This window comes from Scaptodrosophila lebanonensis, unplaced genomic scaffold (genome assembly GCF_003285725.1).
Source record: "Scaptodrosophila lebanonensis strain 11010-0011.00,11010-0021.00 unplaced genomic scaffold, SlebRS2 tig00000080-arrow-pilon, whole genome shotgun sequence".
In the NCBI taxonomy this organism is placed as follows: domain Eukaryota; kingdom Metazoa; phylum Arthropoda; class Insecta; order Diptera; family Drosophilidae; genus Scaptodrosophila; species Scaptodrosophila lebanonensis.
This window is the reverse complement of record NW_022060561.1, coordinates 2,618,053-2,644,481: the sequence shown is the minus strand read 5'-3', so window position 1 is coordinate 2,644,481 and position 26,429 is coordinate 2,618,053. Positions and strand designations below refer to the sequence as shown.

The window sequence follows — 26,429 nt, the reverse complement described above, 5'->3', positions numbered from 1 at the left end:
GCAAAATATTGCCAAAGCCTGAGCACTCGTAAAACGAAATAAGCCCGAGCCCATGCTGGGTGTGTGTGTGTGTGTGTGTGTGTGTGTGTGTGTGTGTGTGTGTGTGTGTGTGTGTGTGTGTGTGTGTGTGCTGTATTGTAGTCTACTTGTGCGCCTTCTTACGTCGAAGATAAACAAACAAATATTTGCGCTGACAATAAGCCGAGCCAAAAAAAAAGCCCGCCCAAAAAAAACACCAAAAGCAAAATGAATTAAAGGCAGTGAAGTGAGCTGAGCAGCGACGCATAGAACGGCGCTGAAAGGTTCATTCTGGCTTCTGAGTAATACTTACAAAAATTCAGTCGCCTTTCAAATACATCAACAAAATAATTTTGCATTTTATCAAAAATTTATGTTCTTAGTTTCGGGCGCGCAAATTGTCAGCTACATTTTAAATGAGGTAAAAAGCCACCTCACCTGCTGAGAACCCTTTGTGAATATTGTGTCAACAACTGAAAAAAGAAGAAGAAAAAATACGCACCATCCACCGCAGCGCGCACCCCATCCATCGTCAGCCAGACCGCGCACATATATCAAATATTGTATATCAATAATTCAATATTTATTTCGTTATTTTTATTGTTTGGCCGGCTCGAGGTCAGAGTAAGAAAAACCAATTTATTTAATTTTCTTTTCTTTTTCCGATATATTTCGGTTACGCCACGGTAACCGTCTTCAGGGCAATTATTTAAGCAAGTCTGCTCTGTTTGACTTGGAGTTAGTTAGTAACTCCAAGTCAAACAGAGCAGACTTGCTTAAATAATTGCCCTGAAGACGGTTACCGTGGCGTAACCGAAATATATCGGAAAAAGAAAAGAAAATTAAATAAATTGGTTTTTCTTACTCTGACCTCGAGCCGGCCAAACAATAAAAATAACTATGAGGAAGGTCACCAAAATACTCAACAATATTTATTTCGTCGTTCCGTGCGTCGAGCTGCTGTACTGTAAGTCGTAACGAGGAAATTTAATCTTTTTTCTTTGGAGTTCGCTGTCTCTACCTTGCTGGTAGGTGCTCCCCTACTCTGCTGGCACATTTGACAGGCATTGCAACCCAATTAGTTGTCGGTTTTGGCAGCGACGCTGCGAGATCTTCAAATTTGGCATTGGTGGTAGCTTAAAGAAAGAATGGCGACCCAATTGCAAAATGGGGAACCAAAATGTATTTAGTGGGGGCGTCTAAAGCTGGCCGCTGACCTTAATTGGTAATCAAATTATAAGCTGATTTCTATAATGCGGTAAATAAGTTAAATTGGTTTAGATTTTTGGCACTGAAGGTACAGTTGATGAACTGAAAGCGACAGTTCTTTATGCTTACACGATTTGCTTCACGTCTTCGCGTTTCCTGTTCAATAGTCTTTTGATGAATCTACTTGCCAAGTTAAATAGCTTTGTGGTTCCTTATCTTACCAAAATTTGTATCTTTATAATAAAACATGGAGTTTCTGACAAGTTTATTTGACTTTTTAACAAGAAACATTTGAAGCTACGTCAGTAGAATATCTTCCAATGCAATATCTTCTTTTCTTCTTGTTTGTGTAGCTTGTAATCTGTTTTTAAAATCTTCTTCCATTCATCTTTAAGATCTACCTTCAGTTCTACCTACTTTCGAACCAATTTTTTTTTTTTCAAATCTTCTATTAACAATCAAATTAACTTAATTTTCGTTGCCTCTTCTTTTCTATCAACTATTCAACTGTTTCTTTTGTCTCTTTTAATCGGTTTTTAAATTCTTTTTCCATTTATCTTTGAACTTTACCTTCATCGCTACGCTTTTCAGTTCTACATTTTCTATTTACTTTCAAATCAAATAAAAATAATTAATTCTTCTTTTAATCTGAAATTAACTTAAATTTTCTTTGCCTCTTCTCTTCTTTCAACTCTTCACCTGTTTCTTTTATATCTTCTAAACTGCTTTTGAATTCTTCATATATTCTTTTTTAGCTTTGCGTTTATGGCTACAATCATCAGTTGTATCTTTTCTTCTTTTTGTGCAACTCTTCACTTGTATCGTTTATCTTTTTCAATCTCCTTTTGAATTCTTCTTGCAGTTATCTTTTAACAAAGGGCTTTTACCTTACTTTCTATCTTCATCTTTCAGTTCAACCTTTTGTCCCTACCTTCTTTTCATTTTATTGCTTTTTGCTGTTTTATCTCTTTCCTCATTTTCCCTTTTTCCGTTTCAATATTGCCATTACCAGTGCCACATTTTATGTCCTGTCACTAATTGTATTCTTGTCCAGCCTTTCTTCCTGGTTATTTGCCCGCTTTACTTACATGCCATGTCTTGTAGTCTCCGAGGAGCGTCAGTCTGCTCCCACAATCCCTATTCTCGAAGAGACACGCGACATACGCCAACTCGCAGCCAACTAAGCTGTCAACAAATTAACTGCGATGCTGGGTGTGTGTGTTTGTCTGCCATACGGCAGGACATGCATGGCATGGCTTGGCATGTTTTGCTGTCCAGCTTAGGCTGCTGGCCACTGCATGCACATAAGTCGTAAATTGTTGGCCCAAAGGGGATGCAATGCAGCATCAGCTGCGACCACTGGGCCCAAAATATTGAACAATTAGCTAACAACAAACAGAGCGAAACGATGGGCAAACGATGGGGCAAGAATGTGGCGATTGGGGGCCAGGCAGTGTTTGTAATTTAAATTTTATTTCTGCCAACAATTGGCAGGATGTGCCAACTACAAAGGAGTGCTGCATACATGCTCGTGTATATATATTTTATTTGTATAAATAATGCTCTGGTACGTGTGGTAATGATGCCGACACGTGACAAGACGGTCGCCAAAAGTTGCCAAAACGTTAAGGCGTTGAAATAAGATATTTTTTCTGTATATTTATGATGGGGTGGTCGTAGCACTTCTTTTTTTTTTTTTTTGGCACGGTTGCAGCATCTCGTGGCCGTGTGTATAAATTTGCATGAGCCCCACTCATATGTATGGAGGAAGAGATCCTTACAGACAAAGCACTGTGCGCATAAACAAATAAACAAACAGAACATAAATTTCTGCACACGGCTGCAGGAAAAGGCGTAGGCGTTGGCGGTGGCTGCTGCTGCCTGCATATGCCAAGCACGTTTTTTCCGCCTGGGTGTCGTTTCCGGCTCCCCGACTCGACTGCCTGCTGTGCCTTCTCTGTCGACGCTGCCTTAGCCATGGCTTGACATTGGGCTTTGATAACAATAATAATAATAAGAAGGTATATAATAACAATCATTTTGTGTCCATAAATGCTGCCACATGTCATCGACAGAGCTGGCTGACAAAAAGATATTATGCCCCGTCGACCAGGTTAACCGCAATGCCAAAGAATGAAGACAGTTTGTGTGTTTTTTTCAGCTTTTTATCTTTTTATTGACTTGGTTTTTTATGTAAAATTGGTTTATTTAAAGCAATTTGTATTTTTTATCGCTCGACATAAATGTATGAATTGCACATATAAATATTCCTATTTTATACTATAACAGCCATAATATGAGCAGCAACAACTTAAACAATCTTAAATATTAAACGCAACAGTCACATCATATAGCATATAAACAAGAGATATATACAGTCTCTCCTCGAAGCCAGTGGTCTCGGCAGGAACAGCTGCATTGAAAAGAAATAAAGCAGAAATATTTTAATGGCAATTAGTTATTTAGTTGGAGTAGAATGTTAAGAATAAATATAGCTTATATAGCCCCATTAGCATAAGATACAATAATATTGCCGATTGCAATTGCTTACAATATTCCACCTAATCAGTACAAACAACTACAATAAATTTGATATCAACAAACATAATAAAAACCTTCATATAATTACGATACTGACTTTTTAAACAATATCCAAAATATTATTAAGAATATTCCAAACATAGAACTATGAAATCAATTCAGAAGCAGGATAAATATTGAACACATACTTATCCAGGCTTATATATAATTGATTTTAAAATATAAATATAATATACTATATAATGGAGCAGCTTTTTTAAATAAATAATTAAAATAAATTCGCTTCATATATGATTTACTAATAATATCAATTTCCATATCTTCTCTACTTATAGTTAACGCAATTCATACACTGAAATAAACGTTTTCCTGCAGATAGAAGGCAACAACAACAACCTTTGAAAATGTTGAAAATGAATAACGTAAGTAATTAATATTTCTCATAAAGATTGGGCCAATACTGCAAACTCTATTGCTATTAAAACGATTATGTGGTGTAAAGATATGCAGTTTTATAAAAATTATGATAAATACTACAACAAAAAAAGACTTTTAAAGTCTATTGCTATATAAACCAATAAAAGATATTATAACAGAATTAAATGAAAAACTGAACACATTTCCGAAATGTCAGCGAAATGTTTATCATAGGGCCAGGAAAGCTCTTACAATTTTGTAAAATGTTGGCATAATATGGAAGACCAAAATAGAACAGAAACTACAAGTATATGGAAATCTTATGCGCTATGACTTAAAATCATTTTTATTTTTGTTCCACAATGTAATGCTAACAAAATTTGTCCCTACCTAACGGCATTTTTATTCTATAGTTTTTATTTTTCAGGAATTTTCAGTAATAAATCAATGGCTTTCTTATGATAGAAAATTTCTTGAGATTGGCTTTGAAATTTGTAGAACCTTGGAAAATGTGTGTTTAAACAATATTTATAAATTGAAATAATTGTTTGGCGAACTGGTTTCTAACATAGGGAAGTATATTTCCTCCTAAAAGAAACACAAAACACAGTTTGTTTTCATTTTAAATTAAATTTTGCTTAACACACAACACAAACTCTATATTTATCAACATCTTTTCAACATTTATGGTCCCTATTTTTGCCACTTAGTGATGTTTGCTTAAATTTGTTATACTATCGTATTTAGCTATCATTCCGAACGTAACATATTAGATTAACTTCGAATGCGATAGTAGTATTTGTTTTGGTTTCCGCTATGCGCTCATTTAAAATCGGTTATTATTTTTGGAAAATTAAAGGCATAGTGTTCAAAAAATCCTTCTTAAAAGCACATTTTGAAATTCAGTTAGCAAACGCTTGACTTTCTGTCAATGGAAAGCAAAGTTGGAAAGTTGGTCTTCAGTATTAATGGAAACAATATAAGTTTCCTAAAATTGCAGTTCCATTTCAAGAAAAAGAAACCTATTTTCCATTTCAAGAAAAATAAACATATTTTCCATTTCATTTAAATAAAAAGCTTCAAAACTGTAAATACATAATTTTTCACATAAAAAATTTGACAAAAAGTAAAGAAAGATCTCCTACAGATATAGTCTTAGGAAATGTGAACCAAAAACTTGTAAATACGGAATTAGCTTCAAATAAGTTTAAAAAAAAAACATTTTATTGTTCAACTTTGTTTAAAAGCTGATTTTATTTCCTAAGGAATATTTTATTTTACTATTTATGTTTCTTTCGTCTCTGGTTATTTACAACTAATATATCCTTTTAGCTTTTGGTTACAGGTCATTAATATTTAAAAACAAATATTTTTCAAAAATTGAGTTCATGTTTGGATGTCTAGCAAAAGTCTATTCGAGAAAAAACTACCTGAGAAGATTTTAAACTCATTTTTATTTAAAAAAACATTCCTAAACATTTTAAACAGAAAAGTGAGAAGGTACTGGATTCTACCTAACTAATAATTGAAAACTGATTTGGATTTCTAATGGCCGTCTTGCTCCGCCTTCGATAAAAAGTACAGTATACAAAAATCTTCACAAGTTGTTGTTAAAAATAGAAAGTATGAAGAGGTTTTCTAAACACGAGCTAAATCTTGTTATAACACATTTTTTAGTTTGCCTGAAGCTCGCAATCTGTAAGAAATCATAAGCTTCTATCCTAAGTAGTGTCCTTAATGCAGGGACATTCATTTCTCATTCTAATCTCCCATAATTGCATTCATTTTTCATTTTCAAAGAAGAATCAAAAAACAATCAATTTACACATCAATTTCATGTGTGATTTTCTTTTCAAACCACTCGTACGAGCATATGTGTGTGTGTGTGTGCCAGGACGTGCCAGAGAGAACTTAAAGCAGATTTTGAAATGTCTAGACAATCAAACAAGTTCGTCAATAGTCCGTCTACCTGTTATTTGCCTTTCACTCAATTGTGTTATTGGAGCTTAATTACTACACATTGCAACGTATATCTCTGAATGTGTATTGTTTGCGTGTGCCCGCCCGACTTGTCCTATAATGCAATATATATGGTCAAAAAGCAGCATGTCTGTACGAGTATGTGTGTGTGTGTCAGTTTCCGGCATTGGTTATATGCTGGTAGCTGGCAGGCAATGAGATGAGCCGCTTAAACTTTGCTGCTGCTGCTGCTGCTCCTGATTCTGCTTCTGCTCCTGCTGATAGCCAAAGTTGCCGCTTTTGTGTTTCGATGGCGATGAGCAAAAGGATATCAGTTGCCTAGCACAAAGGCAACAAATTAAACTGTTCTATTTGCAAATGAATTGTGCGTACGTGTGTGTGCAGATGTAGGAGTATGTGTGGGCATCTGTCCTGCGTAATTTTGCAGAAAACTTGGCAAATGTTGTAAAGCGAGACTCGAACTCAATACTGCCCGGCCAAATACTCGTACATACGCACACGTCCTTCCGCTTGAAATAAAATAAGTAGTATAATATAAAGGAGGGAAAAAAGAACGTGAACGTAAACGTAAACGCAAACTCAAACGCAACGCAACACAACGTAACGAAATGAAATGAAAGAAAAGGATTCTCTGCTTACAAAAACTTTTCGTCTTTGTGTGCACCCGAGTATTTGTGGGTGTGGGTGTGCGTATGGGTGTGTGTGTGTGTGTGTGGGTGGATGTGGATGTGTTTGTGTGTGTGTGTGTGTGAAACTTTTGTGAGGGCTCAACAACTACAACATCCTTTGGTTGGTCGGTTGGTTGGTTGCCTGCTTGCCTGGCAGGTTGGGTTTGCGTTTCATACGCTCAATTGCTGGTGGTTAGCCAAGCCGGCTGCGTGTTCTGGTCGACAGTCAATTGAAAATGAAATTGGCAAAAGTTAGCCAAAGTCCCTCCCCACCCCTCACAGGACCCCCTCTTTGCTTTTTGCTTCAAAAGAGCTTCAAGATACGTGCGGACAAGCATGCATAATGAGTAGCAGCAGTAACAGCAGCAGTAGCAGCAGCAGTAGGCGATCAAGACTCCAATATATATGCGGGCGGTCCTGTCGCTTGCCTTGCAAATTAATACTAAGAGTCGCACAAAAGTATGCAACACAAAATGGATGCCAACCTGCTGCCGCAGCCATTGTAAATAAATAGCTACGCGACGTACAAAAGTATGCAACAAAAAATAGTTACCTCCTACATGTGTATATTTATGTCGGTTTTCCCGTTGCCCTTTTTATAGTTGTCCCTTTCGGCTCATAAAAAAACTAAAACAAGAAAAGAATGCTAAAGTCGAGCAAGCTCAACTCTTAAATACCCTGTACCTCCCACCAAAAAGGAAAAAATGAAAAAAAAAATTTTTTAATAATTAAAAAAATTATATTAATTAAATTATTTAATTAAATTAAAGAATAAAAAAATAAACTTTATCTGCCTAGGGCTTATGGGAATCTGGATACCGAGTTTGGTTATTCTAGCTCTTGTACCTTCTGAGATCCTTGCGCTCATACAGACGGACGGACGGACAGACGGACATGGCTATATCGACTCGGCTTGTCACCCTGATCAAGAATATATATACTTTGCGGGGTCTGCCACGCCTCCTTCTGTGTGTTACATACATTCGCACAAAACTAATATAGCCTTTTACCCTTTGAGTACAGGCTATAAAAAAAACAAAAAGAAAAAGAAAGGAAAAGCACAAAATACAGTTGCAGCGCAACTCGTAAGCTCGTATTACAGCATTACTACCAACTACAAGGCCCCTACTGCCAGTCTCCCTGGCGTCCCCTTCCTGCATTCCCCCCACTCTTTACGCAACTTATCATCGACACGTCGTGTTGTCAAATTTTTATGGATTTCTGTTTGAGTGCATTTGCTTGTTGCGCACACAACGTAGCGTCGCATTCTGATTTTTTACGATTCATTCTGTTATCCTTGCCCATCCCCCCTGCATAAGTATGTGTGAGTGTGTGTCTGTTTTTTATATTTTTTTAGGGTCACAAAGTGACAAATTGTTGGCCAAGGTGCGTAGTAAAAAGGATTAAGCATATAAAGCACGAATATCATGACATGATTATACGGTACTATGAACGATTTACTACACATGTACATATCTATGTATGTGCATGTGTGTTTGTGTAAAGCAGCATATGCAGGGCATCAGCAAATAAGGAACTGCGCTCTAGTGTGGGGGATAATAAGCGTGAAGCAGGCAACCGATTTTCCAAGAAGGATGATTCTATTATTTTTTTATGACAACACCAAGCAGTGTGCTGTCAAGCAAGGATTACATATACAAGTGCTATATATTTGTTGGTGGCTGATTATAGAAATCGGATAATAAAAACGGGTTTAAACCAATGTGCTTGATTGAGATTTAAAACTAATTTAATGCTTAAAAATAAAAATAAATAATTGATTGGTTTAGCTCACCGCGTTTGTGGTCTTAAACTATTCTTTGTATTGCTCCCTCTCCAACATAGCAAGCATCAGCGCGTGTTTCTGGCTGTACTGAAAAGACAGAAGAAAGAATGAAGAAATGCAAATTAGTATTCAGTTTTTTGACAATTTTAATTAAGTTACAATTATTTGAACTGTTTTGTTTTGCCAATCTTGGATATTAACAAAAAATAGTGTTATAACAATAAGTCCGGGTATATTAGGATCGTAGGAAATATTCAAGGCTCAATCGTCAAGTCGTAACTTAGATGACTGTTGACTCCTAGAACGGCTTTATTTCTCTGCCCAAACGACTAACATCTGACCGTTGACTTGTGCTTGGAACTACTTATGGCTAACGACTTCCTAGTACTTGCGGCTGATAACTAATTACTAAGCATATTTACGGCTGATTGCTGAGTACGACGATGTTGCTAATGAGGGTTCCTTGTTTATTATTTTATATTATGCAAACAAGTTAAAGGTTTTGCCGATTATAGAAATTTATTAAATAAAAAAAAACCCAAATATTTAAAAAGTTTATACAAAAGAAATTAGGTAATTAGTGAGTAGCGATAATATTATGCCATTTGAACACATAATAAAAAAAACGTTTTACAAAATTAAGAAAAAACAAAATTCAAGAATTTAGTTTTTAATTTTGTTTACTCAAAACGAAGGCAGAATAGATTTAAGCTTTAATATAATATTTTAATTCATTTTTTCCCTTTAAAATGTTCTTGATTTTTTATTTTTTGCTACAAATGCATTGTTATTTCAACTATATGTTTGTTAACCATTAAATCAATGTAGACACTTTATTTGGTTTGTAATGCTTTACTACAAAACCACAAATAAATCAAAATACAAATATATATAATATAAATACCTACCTACATGTAAAAGGCGTTCGTTCGTAAAATCACACAAATAAAATTTATTTAAAAGAAAAATTGAAGAGCACTTAGTCGAGCGACTGTTGTATCGTTTTAAACTGTCCAAAAATGGTAAATGCTTTTTTCACATTTATATTAAACTAATCTGCCTGAATTTAATCAACGCACGCTCACAGTTACAGTTTGCTGTACCTATTTCTTTATCTATAAAAATGCAATAAAAACATGTTGAATCGATTTATGGAGCAGTACATTTTTTTAGCTTCGTAAATTTTCGCTAATTAAATTAATTAATGAAGTGCGTGTACATATCAAAGGGAAGTGTGTGTTTACTTTTTTGTGTGCACATTTTTTTGGTGCAGTTTCATTTGCTTCGATTGCATTATTTATATCGCTTTATAACGCGGTTGTAACTTTACACACAAAGAAGCTCAATTTATTTGATTTATAACTATTTTTAGGGCCAATTTTTTGGTTTCATGTTCTATAGATATTGTTTTTTTTTTTCAATTATATTATCGCTAAGTAATTAAAATCCTTTAATGTGTTTTGTATAGCATAAGCAAAATAAAAAAAGTCAAAGCTTAAATAATTGAAAGCGGCTAAAATTATGCTGATCCTATTCATCCTTTGGTGTTTAATTAATTTTTATTTCTCTTTATTGCTTTGCATATATATTTAAGAATTTATCTATTTATTTATTATCAGGAATTAAAATATTTTTTTTGCTGATTTCTTTAATAAATTTATTTTTTGTTTGGTAATATTATGTTTAGCAAGTTGTTGACATGTTTGTTTAAATACATTTATTAATTATAGCAGTAGTTGCGAGTTTTGTAATTATTTACTTTCGAAGGGTTAATTAAAACAGTATTTATTTAATTTAAGTTTTTAAACGAATATAATTTTGATTTAATGTACACATAAAAATAATATATTTTATTTAATTTTTTTGATTTATTTATTATTTTGTTTATTTTTCATGTATTTATTTATTGCGTATATTTTAAACTTATAAATTATAGGATAATTCGCAAATGAAAATATTTTTATTTAATAATTCGTTTTGAATTTTTTCTGAAGGCTAAAAAATAAATGTAAAATGTTCTGTTAGCATTATTAAAAAAAGGATTGTTATAACACTTAAGATGTATATTTTTGTTTGTTTACTGCGTAAAATATATAGTCCACAATTTAACAATTATTTATTTATTTCTTTTAAAATTGTGAGCTTAGTTTTTTAAATGAGAAATTTGATTGAAAAAATTAACCTTATATTCAACAAAACCTAATGCATTGGTTAAGCAAATTCTGAGTATTTAATGCATCTTATTTTTCAATTATAACAAAAATTTTAATTTCAATTTTAAACTTTCCCAAAATTTCCTGAATTTTGTAAGCTTGCGAAAATGTGTTTCTTGTAAACAACTAATTAAGATAGTTAAAAAAATGTTTAGCATCGCAGGAACATAAAGTTCGTTTTTAGTCTATTTTATTTAAAATGGGAAGCAATATGATTCTGGAAGCAATTTGCAAACATTTCTTAAGGAATTAGTTTGCGAAACCTGAACACTCGTAAGCAACACTTGCATTTGGTTTATTTCATTTCAAACTTTCAAATGTTATCAGAAGCTTTTTAAATTTTTAACACTGCTGTCCTTAATTTTAATCTTACACCTTGGCAGTTATTTACGTGTATTTTTATTCGCATTATATATTTCAAATACTTTGCTGTTGCCTTTAAGATTGTTTCCAATCGATTGCCTGCACTTGACACTGATTATAGCCGCACACTCACTTATTATCACGCAAAATGCACATAAACATAAACATTTATTTTGCCAACTGTCTCTCTCTCGCTCGCTTTGAAAAAACATTCACAGCCTAATTCAAGCGATTTTGAATTTCGCGTTAAACCCAAACAAAACAAAAAGGAGCAGAGTAAAGCAAAGGAAGAAAAAATCATTATGAAGTTCATTTATTGTTGTTTGGTTGGTTGTACTCACATAACAAAGAGCAACAAATGCCGCCACAAATGCTGCTGCCAGCCTCCAATTGCAGTCGTCCACTTCATGCCACAACACGCGCGCGCTCTCACACACACACACACTTACTCGTACAGAAACTGCTTTCACTTGAAGCCACTGTGTGTCGTTTCCCTTCAGCTCCAGTGCTGCTTCGACAGTTCTTTTTTGTTCCCACGGCGGCATTGTCGTTTACATATCGCCGGTCGCTGAAGCTTCGAGCTACACGTTTCGCCGTCTAAACGATTTACGACACTTTTGCCAACTGCTTGTGCACACATTTGCAATATTGCTGCCTGAGTGTGTGTCTGTATAGAGGTGTGTGTGTGTGTGTTATTAGCATTAAACAAACAGATGCCACACTAAAAAGAACTCTTGGCAACGAAAATGTGGCGCACACGTTCGTTTTTATTATGTTAAATGTCTCCTGGGGCTACGACAACAAAACTTATGCCACTCTCCACTGTTCGTTCTTCTTGTTGTTACTGCCATTGTTTTTGTTGTTGTTGCTGCTGCTTCTGTTGCTGCCGCTTTTGTTTTGCGACCGTGCGCAAATGTTAACTGTCACTGCTTGTCAGTGTCACAGAAATACACACAGAAACACACAAACACATTCACTCACTGTCTGACACGAACATTTTACGTTGATTTCTCAAGCGCGCGCCAAAATGTATGCTTTACAAATTAACCAACTCGTCGACGTACTTCTTCTTGCTGTTGTTGTTGCTGTTGCTCCTGCGGCGGCTGCTGCTGCTAATTCAGAATTTGGAACGCCGCTTTCAACACACAGCACGCCGCACCAGTTGAGACTGACGACAACGGTCAAAGTCAATGCCTGCCTGCCTGTCTGCTTGCTTGATTGCCTGCGAGCCAGCCTCTGTGCTGCCTGTGCTGCTGTTCGTGTGTTGCTTGGGACACGCACGATTCGCATCGCTCTCCACGAAACTCACCATTCGACGTACGAACGACACACGAACGCAAAAGCTTTGCGCTCAAACTCTCTTCTTGAACTAAAACAACGGCTCATTTCTTGTAAGCGCCGCATAGCTTGTCTACAATCATTTGTTTTGAAAACGCTAGAGTGCGCTCTTTTGAGCAACTTTCGTAGCCCTTCTCTGCTATCAGTCTGTTGAGTGCACATTTTTCTGCCTTTCTCTGCTATCAGTTTGCTGAGTGTAACATTTTTGCATCAAAAAATGTCTCTTTGTAGCCAATGCACATTTTGAGTGAAGCTCATTTGCTCTGCTGAGTAAACATCAGCTTTCAATCTGGAATGCAATGCATTCGCTCTTCGAAACGCTTGAGTGTTTTATTATTGTGATGTTTATAGTGAAATTTGTTCTCTGTGAGTTCAAAATGCAATTCTTTCTGAGTTATTCTAGGCTTTAACTGCAATTGTAAAAGCGCGCGCTCTTCGCAGTGTCCTAGTGCTTTATTTATTTATTTAATGCTAACTTAAATATGAAATTTACAGCTTGCAGCTATGACTATCAGGATCTTAAGCTATAGAGTGCTTTATTAGTGTGAACAAACGTGATCAGGCAAAATTTGCTCTATATTGCTGCTCAAATACTTACTGAGTAATTCAAGGTTTTTTATTCTTAAAAGTGCTTCTGTTTCTGTATAGCAAATTTGTAGTTTTATTCGTTGAACTAAATGGTATTTACATTCCGTTGAACTAAATTGTATTTATATTTTATAAACATTTTTAATTAACTTTCTGCCAAGTTTGCAAATCATTTTAAGTGAACGGCTCAGTTTTTCTCTTATTATTTGAGTATTTTTTGCCTGCTAGTCTAGCATTTGTTTAAGCGCCCAGTCCGCTTAAATCCAGCTTCAATTTGAATCACTCCACTTGCTCTTAAAGGCCTCTTTGCTTGCCGTGGTTTGAGCATTTTAAGCAGCTGTGGTAGGTCAAGAACTATGCACTTACAGCTGTGCTCTTAAAGGCTGCGCTTGTCACTCAATTGCTGGCCTCGCTCTTATTCCAGAGTTCACTCGTTCGCTCGATTGGTTTCTCTTTTTCTGCGTGTAAGCAAAACCCACCACAGACTCACTTCGTCAGCACAACTTTGTCGTGTGGCACGCACACACACACACATACAGACACACACACACACACCGAAGTGTGCCGAGCAGCACGAACGGCTCCGCTCTGAGCCTTAGCCAATCGTAAAAGTTTTGTACGTATTTAGTACAATTTCGGGATTTGCCAGGATGTAACGAGCGTGTAAGAAACAAGCGCGCTGGCACGTAACAAAAAGTTCAACAAAATCTAAAATATACAAGAATGAAAAAATATCGAAAGGGCAAATAAAAGAAATAATACAGAAAGCCGAAACCAAAACCAAAAGTGTGTAAACAATGCTTCAGCTGCCACCAATGGTCAAATGAAACCACAGAGCAGTGTTAAATGTTATTCTCACAATATACGAGTATAGTGTTCGCAATCTAGTTTGTTTCTGCATTGCAGTTGTACCGCAATGTTATTGTCAAAGCGGTACTTCAACGTCGTCTTCAGCTAAGTAGCCTCGTCGTAGTAGTGACGTCTTCGGCTGCAGTTCGTACCACCTGGCGGCTACGCGATTTGCCCAGTCAAGGCAACTCGTGTGTGTGTGTGTGTGTACGCGCGCGTGTGTGTTTGCGAGTGCTTCTGTGTGTTTGTGTGCCTGTGTCTATGGCGTGCCGGTTGGCTTTTTTCATTTTGGCCATGTTATTACGGCGCGTATGCTAATTTCGTCTACATAATTACGACTACAAGCGCTGTTTTATTTAATCATTTTTTGTTGTTGCATATTTTTGAAGAATTTTTGCACGCGCTACACTCCGAAGGAACAAAATCAATATGCAGCTGGTAAACTTAAAACTTCAACAGCACAGACCTTTATCTGTGTGTATGTGTGTGTGAATGATTGTGTTTGTCTGGTTGGTGTTTGTTGACCCAGAAATATGTCAAGAAATCACTGACACACTTCCGTTTGACAACGACTGCTGCGAATGACAATAAGCACAATTTTGTTGGCCCACAAACAAAAAAAAAAAAAAGTAAAGAAAAGGACAAGCCGCAGTTGTTTGCCTTAATTCGCTTGGTTATGCAATGCGACAAACACGCTGCCGGCCCAAAACTACAACTAGCCTGGCTGGCTGGCTTGTGGCTTGTGGCTTGGCTTGCCTTGGCTAATCCCCCACAGACGCTTAATAAAAATTTCATAGAAATTGAAAAGAAGGAAAAAAATGTAACAGCAATTGTACACAGAAAATTGGCGCATGGCTAACCCAAAAAATCTTTCAGCCGCACGCAGTTCCGCTGCCCTATCCTTCCCTATCCTTGCTGCCTCTCGCTCTCTCGCGCCGCTGCGTATGTGTCCTGTAGCCCGTGCATGCAGTAATAGTGTCGTTTCCTTTATGTGGCCCAGCATTGGCTTTTATGTTACCTTTTTTTTTTGCTGCTGCTGCTTTCCACAACACAATTGAAAATTCAATTGATTTACAAAATGAAGTCGCTGCTTACACGCTTTTATCTATTTTCATTTTCGGTTTTTACGAGCGGCAAACATTTCTCCTTGCTCCTTTTTTTGGTTTTGTTTGGTTAAAGTGCCGTTAGCAGTTTGCAGCTTTTGTTTTCTCTGTATGTGCGTGTGTGCGTGTGTGTGTGTGTGTATGGCCAGTGTTTGCGATTTGCCAAACTAACGGTGCTTGTGATGGGTTTGTCGGTTGGTTAGTGGGTTGCTCGCTCGCTCGCTCTTTCCCAATAGCTGGAAGGCCTGCCAACAACAACAACAACAATGGCAAAACAGGAATAGCAGCTGTGAAGCAATTTGCGTTTGGCTCATTGTTATGGGGTTAGTGCATAAGGAAACCCGACAAGGTCGTGCACAAGTGAAGCAAAACTAAAGAAACAATTATGAGTAACATGGCAGCCGCAATTCTGAAATGTTGTTAGCCAACTTTTCGTTTTAGGCAATGCGTTTGATAGATAGCTGCACAAAGCAAAAGAAAACTACACTTGAAGAACATTTTGACATGAATACACAAATCATACTTGAAGAAGCTGCTGAGAAAAGTTGAGAAAGTTCTTCGATTACTATCTTTTGTGAAACATAGATATATGTTTCTATGGATTCAGAAAAACTATTATGAATTTTATAACTTTTTTATGAAAATATTTGAAGCCCTCCAAACAATAGTACAGAAATTATTTTAATGAAATCGTTTACTTAATTGTGAACTTTATTTAAAAACTGAAAAATCAAAAGTAAGTTTTGTGCTCCATTTCACATATCATAATTGCGGTTAGTTACAATAGATTTTGTTGGTATTAAAGATGCCTACAGAGGCAAAAGAAGAAGTTAACCGCTTCCATTTTGATAATAGATTATATGAGAAACTATTCGTTGATGACAATATAAGGTGTATTTATATTCGTCTGTGCGTTACAAGACTGATATTTGTATAAAAATAAGCGCTGGCAATTACCAAGACAATGTACATCTGTTGCTGACAACTATTACTTATTCAATAACGTTTTAAATAATGTTCAAATTTGAAGTCTTAATTGTAAGCAAATTTAAATAAAAAATCTTGCAGCCTAATCAAATTTATTTCCCCTGATTTGTTCACCAAATTTGCATCTCTTTTTGAAATATAGATTATAGTTCGTTTATTGTTAGTCAGCATTTTGCTTTCAAATGTCAAATTGAAGAGAAAATTGTTATTAAGTCGAACAATTTATGTGTATTCCTTTTGCCAGATTCAAATGCAATTCAATGCAAGCGGGGAGCTACATTTCTCATTTCAAGTAATTCGTTTGAGCAATTCAATTCAACATTGAATTATATTCTTTGAGTTTGACAAACTTGTGTTGAACTTTACTTTATACCTTTAACATTCACCTGAGACCATATTATTCCAAGTCATATTTTTCGTATTTTGAAAACTGTTTTTCACGTTTAAATTGCAGAGAAACTCAGTTAGTTGTTTCTCTGCATTAAATATTAAACGCAAATTACAAACTAAACAAACTGCGACCTGCTTTCAATTTGGACTAAAAATGTTTTGTTTTAATTTATGGTGCGATAAGTGTGGCCATAAATGGTAATCTGTGTTAAGCGCACTAATCGCGAAGAAGGACAATTAATTGAGAATAGTTTTGGAAAATGGATAAAGCATGGTGACATCTATACGTGCAAGTGGGCTTATGAATCTTATGATATATGGCTTAATAATCAGCTAATAATTCAGTTCATAAATAAGAGAATTTCGTTAAATTTATAGATTGAAATGTCATACAAAAATTATGGAAGAGTCTACGCTGCTTTGTTTGGAAGTTAAACTTAATTACGGTTCTTTTTTTCTCTGATATATACACTTTAATTATACTGTTATTTCAATAACTTAAATTAAACTTATAGCTAAATACAAATACAACTTAAACTAGCAGCTTAATCTTATTTACAATTTTATATTTATAATTTATATAAATCTATTGGCAAGGTAACACCCTACCTCTTCGGCCTCCTTCTCATTAAATCCTCTCATTTAATACGCCGTTTCAGTAGACGCCTTGCTAGAACATTTAGATGGGTTCGAAGACGGCTCCTGTATTGTGAAAAATTACGGTTCCGATTGTTCAGGAAATAGCGCTTAGAAGTAGGCAATAGTCTTTGAAGAACTTCTGAAGCCATTTAATTTGTTGGTCGTTGAAAAATGACTAAAAAGCCTATCCTATTTTATTTTTAAGTATTTTTCCAAAAATTGAAGAAGATAATTAGGGTCGGTTGTTTTCAGTGTCACATTCGGTCGTTATATAGCAAAAATGTTTAGTTCACAACTTTTTATTTGTTGTGTTGCCAGCTCAGCCCATCTTGAGCCATGTTCTGTCTAATGCCTTCCTGCAAAAAGTTGTCGAACATCTTTGGCAATTATTTCTACATTAAACATCATTGATTTTTCCTTCCCATATTGTATGATGGCTGAACTTTTTATCCCACTGGCTTGCTGTCTTTCTTTCTTTCTGCACATATGCAATGTATTCGCAATTAGCTTAATTTCTGTCCCAGAAAAAAAGTGTATTGATTCCTGCTGGCGAGCAATGGCCAGTGCTGCGAGGTATTTGTTATTTCATTTTCTTCAACTATTTCTGTTGTGTGATATGACACCAAAAAGATGTCGTCTTAAAGCCACAAAAACCATTGGAACTTGCTGGTACGCTGGACAATGGCAGCGCTCTACTTCAAGCACTTTGTTTAAGCAACTTTTCTCGTTTGGTGTCAAGTGGTTTTATTAGCACTGTGCACAGAATTTGGCCAACCTGCTCCACCCCCAACCCCCCCTTAGACACATACTCGTACTGGGAAAGTGAGACGACAGTTGCGGCATTTTTGCCTATTTTACTGCACATTTTTATCATGACAAGCCACACACACATACACAGAGACAGAGTTAGATACACCTCCCCACTCTGTTTGTTTGGCACTGAGAAGAGGGCGAGTGACAACAAACAAAGCCACAAGCAAAAGTGAAATGAAATAGTCAGGATGTGTAGCAAACGTATGAGTGGCTTTCTGGGGGCAGCACTCAAATGAAAAGGCTTTCCATATTTCATGTGATCCTAGATTTAAACTTTAACTTTTTGACAGCTTTCAAAGAAAGGTAAAATTCTCTTTTAGAAAGCCGTATAATTATAAATCATCCAACTAAACGACCTTTAATATGTTCTTGTTAATAATTAACTCAATAAATGATTAATTCATTTAATGTTTACTTCAAAAAATCGATTCTCATCTTCCCGCTCCCCGTTGTGTTTTTTTTTTTCTGATTCGGACCTTTTCGGTTGTGGTTCATTTTATGCCTTGGCGGCAATATAGTTCAATATAGCTTTATTTTTTCAAAAAAGTGTTTTTTTATTAATAATAAATGATTTCAACTTATCCTGCCTAAAACAATCAATAGATATTCTTTATTAAAAAGTTATCATATTCAGGAAGTTTTCTGTTTCTGGCCTTATTAAATCTTTTTTCTAATACGCGTTGACACAAACAAATCTTGTGAAGATTGTTGTTCAGATTCGCGTATAGCTGTCACCTTTTCGGGGTCGTCTGCAATGTTGCAGGTATTTACAGCCTTTAGAAAAAGGGACAGCTCCTTTAAGCCAGCTACTATATATAAATAGTATGTTCTTCAAACCATCATGATGCCATCGAGTAATTGTTATTTTAATGATGACTTAATACTAGCGATAGTCTCACTAAATCCCGTGATAGTAACCTCCGATATATAATTATGTAATTAAATTATCATGTTCTTACTTATATTTTATTTATTTTGCTTTAATTGCCAAAAAAAAGTTCAAAAATAATCTAAAGCTAGCTTAATATAAACAAGTTTAGAACAATAACTTTTCGATTGAGAAATGAATATGTATATAGTATACATATATAGCAAGTGTATACGTGTAGTGTAAATCTATTATTAAATAATTATAGAAAAATGGCAAAGAAAATCTGAATTTTAATTAAAACATTTTTGAGGAGACTTATTATAGTTATAAGCTGGTAATTGATGAAAAAAAATAACCTAAAATATACTTGTAGTGCAAAAGATGTGTTCATCTATCGTTTTAATATTGGATTTCTCGTATAGTCGTTCTGTTGAATAATAAAACGGTCTGTTAAAAACAAAATAACCAAAGCATTTTTCACAATATTTCAATTCCTTAACTTAGCTGGAAACAGTCTTTATTAATAGAAGTTTTGCTTACAAAAGTCTAAGGGAAGCTCTTAAAAGCATTATCTTTTTTAACATTTTTGTAGGAAGTATAAATATGAGAAACACCATCAACTCTATGCTTGTTTACTTTCATCAAAGCACTGCCTCAGATAACTTTGGGCATTAATAGTGCAATTTGTAGACAACATGTGAATTTAGAAAAATGTCTGGAGTGAGAAAAAGGGAAAGGAAACTTAATCCACGCTTAACTCTCTGACGATATTTGATATGACATAATTAAAAGCTTATATTGCAATGTCTAGCTTACGATTAAAAGGTTGCAGTTTTTTCCTGCAGCATATTATTTCAAAGGAGGTTTATTATCAATAAATTGGTGTATTTTCTACACTCCTACAGCTCCACTTGCAACAAATATCACGCATACGCGAGGTGCGCCTGATAGTTGGGGGACAAAGTGCTTGAAAAAGAACAGCAGTAGAAAGTCTATGTAAGGTGGGGGTGTAAGTGTAGATACACTGTCTGTGCGTCTGCTGATAATGAGTTGTCGATTATCAATTGTCATTAAGTTAATTGGAATAGTCATGCTTGCATCCACACCATTCCCTTCGCACGCACCTCCCACACACTCGCTGCCACTTTATTAATGTTTCGTGTAAATAATAGTAATAATAAAACAAAAAACAAAAAAAGAACGAAAGAAAAAACTATTAAATCAACTGGCAGACCGTGCGTGAGTGGGCCGCGTATTTGAGTTGCCTTGCCGTCCAGTGCTGGCCAAAGCGTGAGCGAGCGTCCTCGTTGAGTGGCGCCACTCGAAGTTGGCATGAGGATGACGATGGTGCTTGCCTGTATGCCTGCCTGCCTGCCTGCCTGCCTACACCTACCCCATACACTGTTGCTGGTTGCCCTGCTCCTACGCCTTTGCCTTTGCCAGGCACCACTCAATGTTGTTGTTGACGTTTACAATTGGTGTTGAAAACTTCAATGGAAATTGGGTAAAAACTGACTGCAGTGCATTAAGTATGCTTGTGTATGTCGTTTACTTCCTACCCTTCTCACTGCACTCTCCGCTGCACGCCTCCACAGCGTCAGTTGTAACAAAGAAATTTTTAATTTTTATAGAACAGCGCCGTCATCTCCATCCCCATCCCCAATCCCCATCACCAATCCCATGCCCATCATCATCGCCAGCGTCATCGCCATCGCCATCATCATCGTTGTTGAGCGTTGCTGAGCGTTGAGCGTTGAATGTTGAATGTTCGTGCTAGTGCAAAAAAAATCCAATTATTTTAAAACTTTTGACAACTGCAACAACAAGCCAAGCACACAATGCAAGTTACCGGCTATGAAAACAATAAGAAAACTCACTGACTGACTGACTAACTGACTGACTGCCAGGCACAAACAGCAACAACAAAAGCAGGCAGTGGCTCGCAACAACAACAACAACAGCTAAAAAAGGGTTGCCAGCCATTATAACTTCACTTGAAAAGTTTAATTGATTTTTACAAGAGTGCATAGAGCACTACGATATGTATAGTATATATATATATGTATATGTATATATAGATATGTATGCCTACATATATGCATATAAATACAGCGAAGTAGTCAGGCATCCGACACGCCCACAGTCAGTTGAGTGCCTGGCACGCCCACGCAACAGCAAATACTTTTCTTTGTCGTTTTTTTGGTTTTCCATTTTATTTTTTTACTAAGTGGGTTCATAAGTTGAAGTAAACAAACTGCTCTGCTGATGGGTCGAGAGGAAGCCGAGTGGTTACAAAAACAAAAAATCAAACTGACATTGCTCATGCAATGCACAGAGGCTTATGTATATTTACTTTGTTCGCTTGTCTATATCATAGGTAGTAAGCCGTTGTATGTGTGGGCGTTTGCATGTGTACCATGTGTGTGTGTGTGTGTGTGTGTGTGTGTGTATGTGTGTATATGTGTGTGGGTTAGTTGATAACTACTTGACTCGACTTTGTTTGATTGCCATTTTAAATGAGCTAGCACATGTTTTGAAGCTTCCCCCCATTGCATTCTACTTACGCTTGAGATCGTTAACTAACTAGCGCTTAGAAGTTGGCAATGGTTTGTTGTTAAGGCGATTCTAAACTTTGAAGAGTATTTAAATTTGTAAATTGTTAAAGAAATTGATTATTCAAATAAGTGATGTTCATTTTGTATGCCTAGACTTTGGTTTTGTTTTTGAACAAAATATTCTGAATTTCGTAAGGATTTGAAAACTTTGAAGCCAAATGCAAAATTATATAAATTTTTATGATAAAATATATTTATTTATATATTTATTTTTATCTATTTATTTATAGATTTACTTATATACATTTTAAATGTAATTAAAATTACAGAAAAGCTATGGTGGTCTAAGCTATAGGGACTTGGCCTTGGGCTTAACTTAAAAAATAATATAAATTATTATAATGAATTTATTTTATTTACGGACGTAATGGATGAACTAATTAGCATACTTATGAATTAGATTTGATGCTTTTAGAAACATAAAAAGTATTTTAAAGTTGTCTTGAGTCGGACAAAAAAGAGAAGTAGATGGGTTGAGGGTTGAAAATTTTGAAGTCAAATGCAAAGTTATACAAATTTTAATTCAAATTGCTTTTAATGCAAATTCATAATGCTCATAATGAGTTTTTAAAGCAAGAATTATTCCCAATATTCTTGGAAGGCATTAAGTTAGAATACACTTAGTTCCACACGCAAAGTGGTGCTTAGTAATGGAGGGTGTTGGAGTTAGTGAGTAAGCTTATATTCTGTTTATATTTCCCTGGCGTTAAACAAATGCAAAATATACATTTTTCCATTAAGTTGCGTCTTTTGTTATGTGGTTGTAGTTGCGGTTGAATTGTTCACATCTAAACTTAACAGAAGCGGTCTTTATTAAAAAATGAAGAGAGAAAATTAATTGTACATACGTAACTTACAACCAGCAGAAAAAGCTTGCAACAGCTAGCTAAAATTTATGGGTAGTTTTATGCCTTCATTTTAGATCAAATTAATCTGCTTTATTGTTTCCCATAAATGCTTTGAAGTTAGTGTAGGACTACCTTTTTTAATGAAACTCGTAAACGCATGAAAAAGGTAATAAAACCTAAACTTCATGCTACCGTTTAAGGCACAGTGTACCTGTTTTTTTTTTTAATTTGAAAAAAAGTCATCATTAAATTGCAAACCTCAAACATTTTGGTACGGAACAATGTACAATTTACTAAATAACAAGTTTATTTACAATTCAATTGCGTTTATTAGTTTTTCATCAAAAAGCTTAAAGTCAAATAAAATCAGCTTCATTTTTAATACAATATTAAATTAATTCACTTACAACTTTTCTGTTGCTTCTTCTGCATTTTGAAATATTCGTTCTATTTTCAAATCAAATCATTGTAAATGCTTGTGGATTTATTGAATTAAATAACTCGTTTTTCTACGAGAAATATGTACCTGCTGTTAAAAAAATTGAAATGTTATGATCAAACAAGCCGTTCAAATTATTATTTTTTAATGTCATTTGTGTATTTTAACTGCATTCGCCCTTACTTCTACCTTGCGCCGGAAAGTATGCTACGCTTTATAGCAAGTAACTACACCTGCCACATCCTGTGCTGTGCTTATTGTCATTAAATGCTGTCGGTTCTTGTTTTCAATCAATTGTGCAGTTTGTCCGCTCGCTCTGCTCAATGGAAACTTTTTTTACCGCCACTTGCAGAAATCACTTTCTTCCTTCACACACACACACACACACACAGAGAAAGGTCTGTTTGTCACGGCGACAACTTAAGCCAACAGTTGGCAAGTGCCTTCACTCTCTTTTTTTCTTTCCTTCTCATTGCAGCCGCAGCGGAATAAGAAAGCATAAATAAAAATTTAAAATTAAAGAATAAAGAAATAAGAAAAATGAGTCAATAAATAAAATGCATATACACCGTTATAAATAAACAGAAAAACAATCGATTTATCATTGTCAGATGCAATCAATTGAGAGCAAATATCCAGAACTGCATATCTTATATATATAGTATATACACACACCTACATAATCGTGTATACAGAAATAATAATGATACTAGAGTTTTAAGTATTTAAGTCCACAAAGAATCAGGTAATTTATTCGCATAGTAACAACAGCTTCCCTCCACATGGTACTCGTTCTGCGAACCAATCAACGACAATGATGATCCTCCTGGTGATGACGTCAATGCGGCTGGTGGCTACAATAACGACAACAACAATATACCACGCATGTCATTGTTTCACAACTAAATGAACAACATAATGCCAACAATAACAACTACAACCACAACGCATAAATGGCGCACGTTACAACAACAACAAAAACAACAACCACGACAATGTTGCGACGCACCATTCTATGCGTGACAACAACAACAACAACAACAAATAATATAACAATGGCTACAAATCTTCATGCAATACAAATATCGTCGCTATCATGCCAATAATGATGATGACATCGCATTTACTAACACATCTTGTTATATCCGATGATTTTCGGCTTGCGAAAATGTATTTAACCAATGATTGAAAATCATCATCAACTAACGAACGCTAAACCAACAACAACAATAAATAATTATAATAATAATAAATATATACTTAAATATATTTGAAACAAAACAAAACAACGCACGTTCAAAAACACGTTGAACAAACGCAAAAATAAACAAAACTAATACTTGGTACACATAAATACACACACACACACACATACGCACTCTTTCTCACACACACGCACACTATTACACCCTCTCCCTTACACACACACACACACACACACCTAAAAAAACATACCCTCTTCGCTGCTTTGCATGCAATTAGCGCTGGGAGCGCTGTTTACAACGCCTTGTCACCCACAAGGACGCTGAATTTTGAGCACTCAAGCTGTCAGTCAGTCAATCTGTCAGTTTGTCTGTCAGTCAGTCAGTCATTTAGTCAGCCAAAGAGTAAGTCTGACTGTATGTTGAAAAGCCAGTGCGACACTTTGTGTAAATAATATAGCGTATTATAATAATTGTTGTTGTTGTCCTTCTGCCATTTGCTTCTATATACACACATATATACAAATTCAAATATATACATATATACTCGTATATAAGTCCACCCACATACACACAATCGACCCACGAACCCACGCTCTACATAAATAATGGGTCTGCAGATGGCAACATTTCAAGCCGCAGCAGCCAAATTTGTTGCAGCCACCTTCCTAGTGTTGCTCATGTGGACGCCAGCGCCCGTCGATGCAGTCCGTAAGTACAACTTTTAACTAACTATATATAACACATATATATCATAGGGTATACTAATAGATAGTATCATATTTTTGAGAATATATTTTTATTTGTTTTATTTGATTAGAATTTTTATGTCAACAAACAATATAAAAGTTAAATAAAACCTCCTAAGCTAGTATATCCCAAGTAGGAGAGTCTTATTAGATTATAATAATATCTACTAAACGCCTCTGAATCGGTGGGGGAACATTATTTGCTTTTCGGCTAGTAATGATGTATGATGATGTATGATCAGAGGCGTCACAGATCTAGCAAATAAAAGAAAAACTTAACAGAATAAGAAATCTTGGAATTAATTAAAAGCTAATTTTAAAAATTATTCACAGCTCAGTTTTATAAATAAGTTACCTAAGACCTTTTTATTATTAATTTTAAACAAGCGCTACATTTAAAAAAAATAAAAGAAAAGAAAAACTGATAAACTTCCCCACTTCATGGAGAGAAAATTCTGCATTTTAAAAGAATTGTGGAAACATTTGAAACTTCCTGAATCGGTGGGGGAACAATATTTGCTTTTCGGCTAGCAATGTCAAGATTCACAGCCAAGCCTGGCCAGATCTACCAAATAGAAAGAAAAAACTTAACATAGAAAGAAATCTTGGAATTTATTAAAATCTAATTTTAAAATTATTTACAGCTTAGTTAATACTAAGAAATTTTCATATTCATTTTTAAATAAACGCTACGTTTAAAATGTAGGTACTTAGCTTTAAGAAAAACTGATAAACTTCCCCACTTGACGGGCAGAAAATTGCTGCATATTATAAGAATTGTGGAAAACATTTGAAACTTCCTTTTACTTTTGAATTTGCGCATAATTTTTATATGTTTGTTGTCACGACGCGATGTTGTTTCATTTCATAGCCAAGCGATAAACAAGTGAATAGAATAGGACGTAAGGACGAATAGGACAAGGACAAGGGACAAGGAAGCAAAAGAGGCACAACAAACATTGCACATTTCACATCCTGGCTGGCCAGAGTGGGGTTCTTTTTATTTGTTTATTTTTGTACAGCTCTGAGTTTGTCGCACCTCTTTTTGTGTGTAGGCCATTAAATTGAAATTTATGCGGCACTTTGCCGCGTGAAATGTTTGTACAACTGGCTGTGGCTTGTTGTCCGTAAAACTCTGCCCCACCAACCAGCCAGCTAGCCTGCTAGCCAGCCAGCCTACCGCAGGCGTTGACAGAGCAGCAAAATGTTAGACAACATTGGTCGAGACTCGGTGACTCGTGGGCCGGGGCAGGGGCAGGAAGTGCAAAACATATGCAAAATGGTACGTTGTATTGCATGTAAATGGTTTGCCTTTTTTTCTCTGATTGTTTGCATGCAGTTTGCATCGACAATGCGACAATACGAGAATATGACAATGTAGCTGTGTCAGGCAGGAGTCTCGACTAATTTGTCGTTTGTTGAAATTATGACACAAAGCCGCTCAACGACAGCCGCTTAGCGACAACGACAACGACGACGACACAAGTCGCTCGACAATTGCCAGAGAACTCAAATATCAGCAGAGCAACTCATTTCACTTTTGGTTTTTGTAACAAGTTTTAATTAATTTGCCACAACTACCGTCGCAATAATTCTCTGTTTTATGTAAGTTGAGTAGCGAGAGTGTCAGAGGGGGGAGGGGCTGGCTTGGGGGCGGGGCTAATATGCAGAGAGATGAAGAGTGGTAGCGAGAGCGAGAAAAGTTGATGCTACGATAATTTGAAAAGTTTTCGTTTAGACAGAAAGCGGAGCGGCAAACCAAACGATTCTCGGCTCACTATACATACTCGTACATAAATCCAT

General features: G+C 35.6%; 1 protein-coding gene across 2 annotated transcripts in view; it reads left to right on the top strand.

Moving 5' to 3' along the window:
• LOC115626183 (tyrosine-protein phosphatase Lar) overlaps positions 1 to 26,429 on the top strand; it is a 186,845-nt gene that overhangs the window by 22,697 nt on the left and 137,719 nt on the right. For both annotated transcript variants that reach the window (XM_030521462.1, XM_030521460.1), the window contains exons 2-3: positions 4,104 to 4,190; positions 24,158 to 24,588. In XM_030521462.1, coding sequence (XP_030377322.1) covers positions 24,486 to 24,588 — 103 coding nt within the window. In that variant the 5' untranslated portion in view covers positions 4,104 to 4,190; positions 24,158 to 24,485. The remainder of the gene's footprint in view (positions 1 to 4,103; positions 4,191 to 24,157; positions 24,589 to 26,429) is intronic.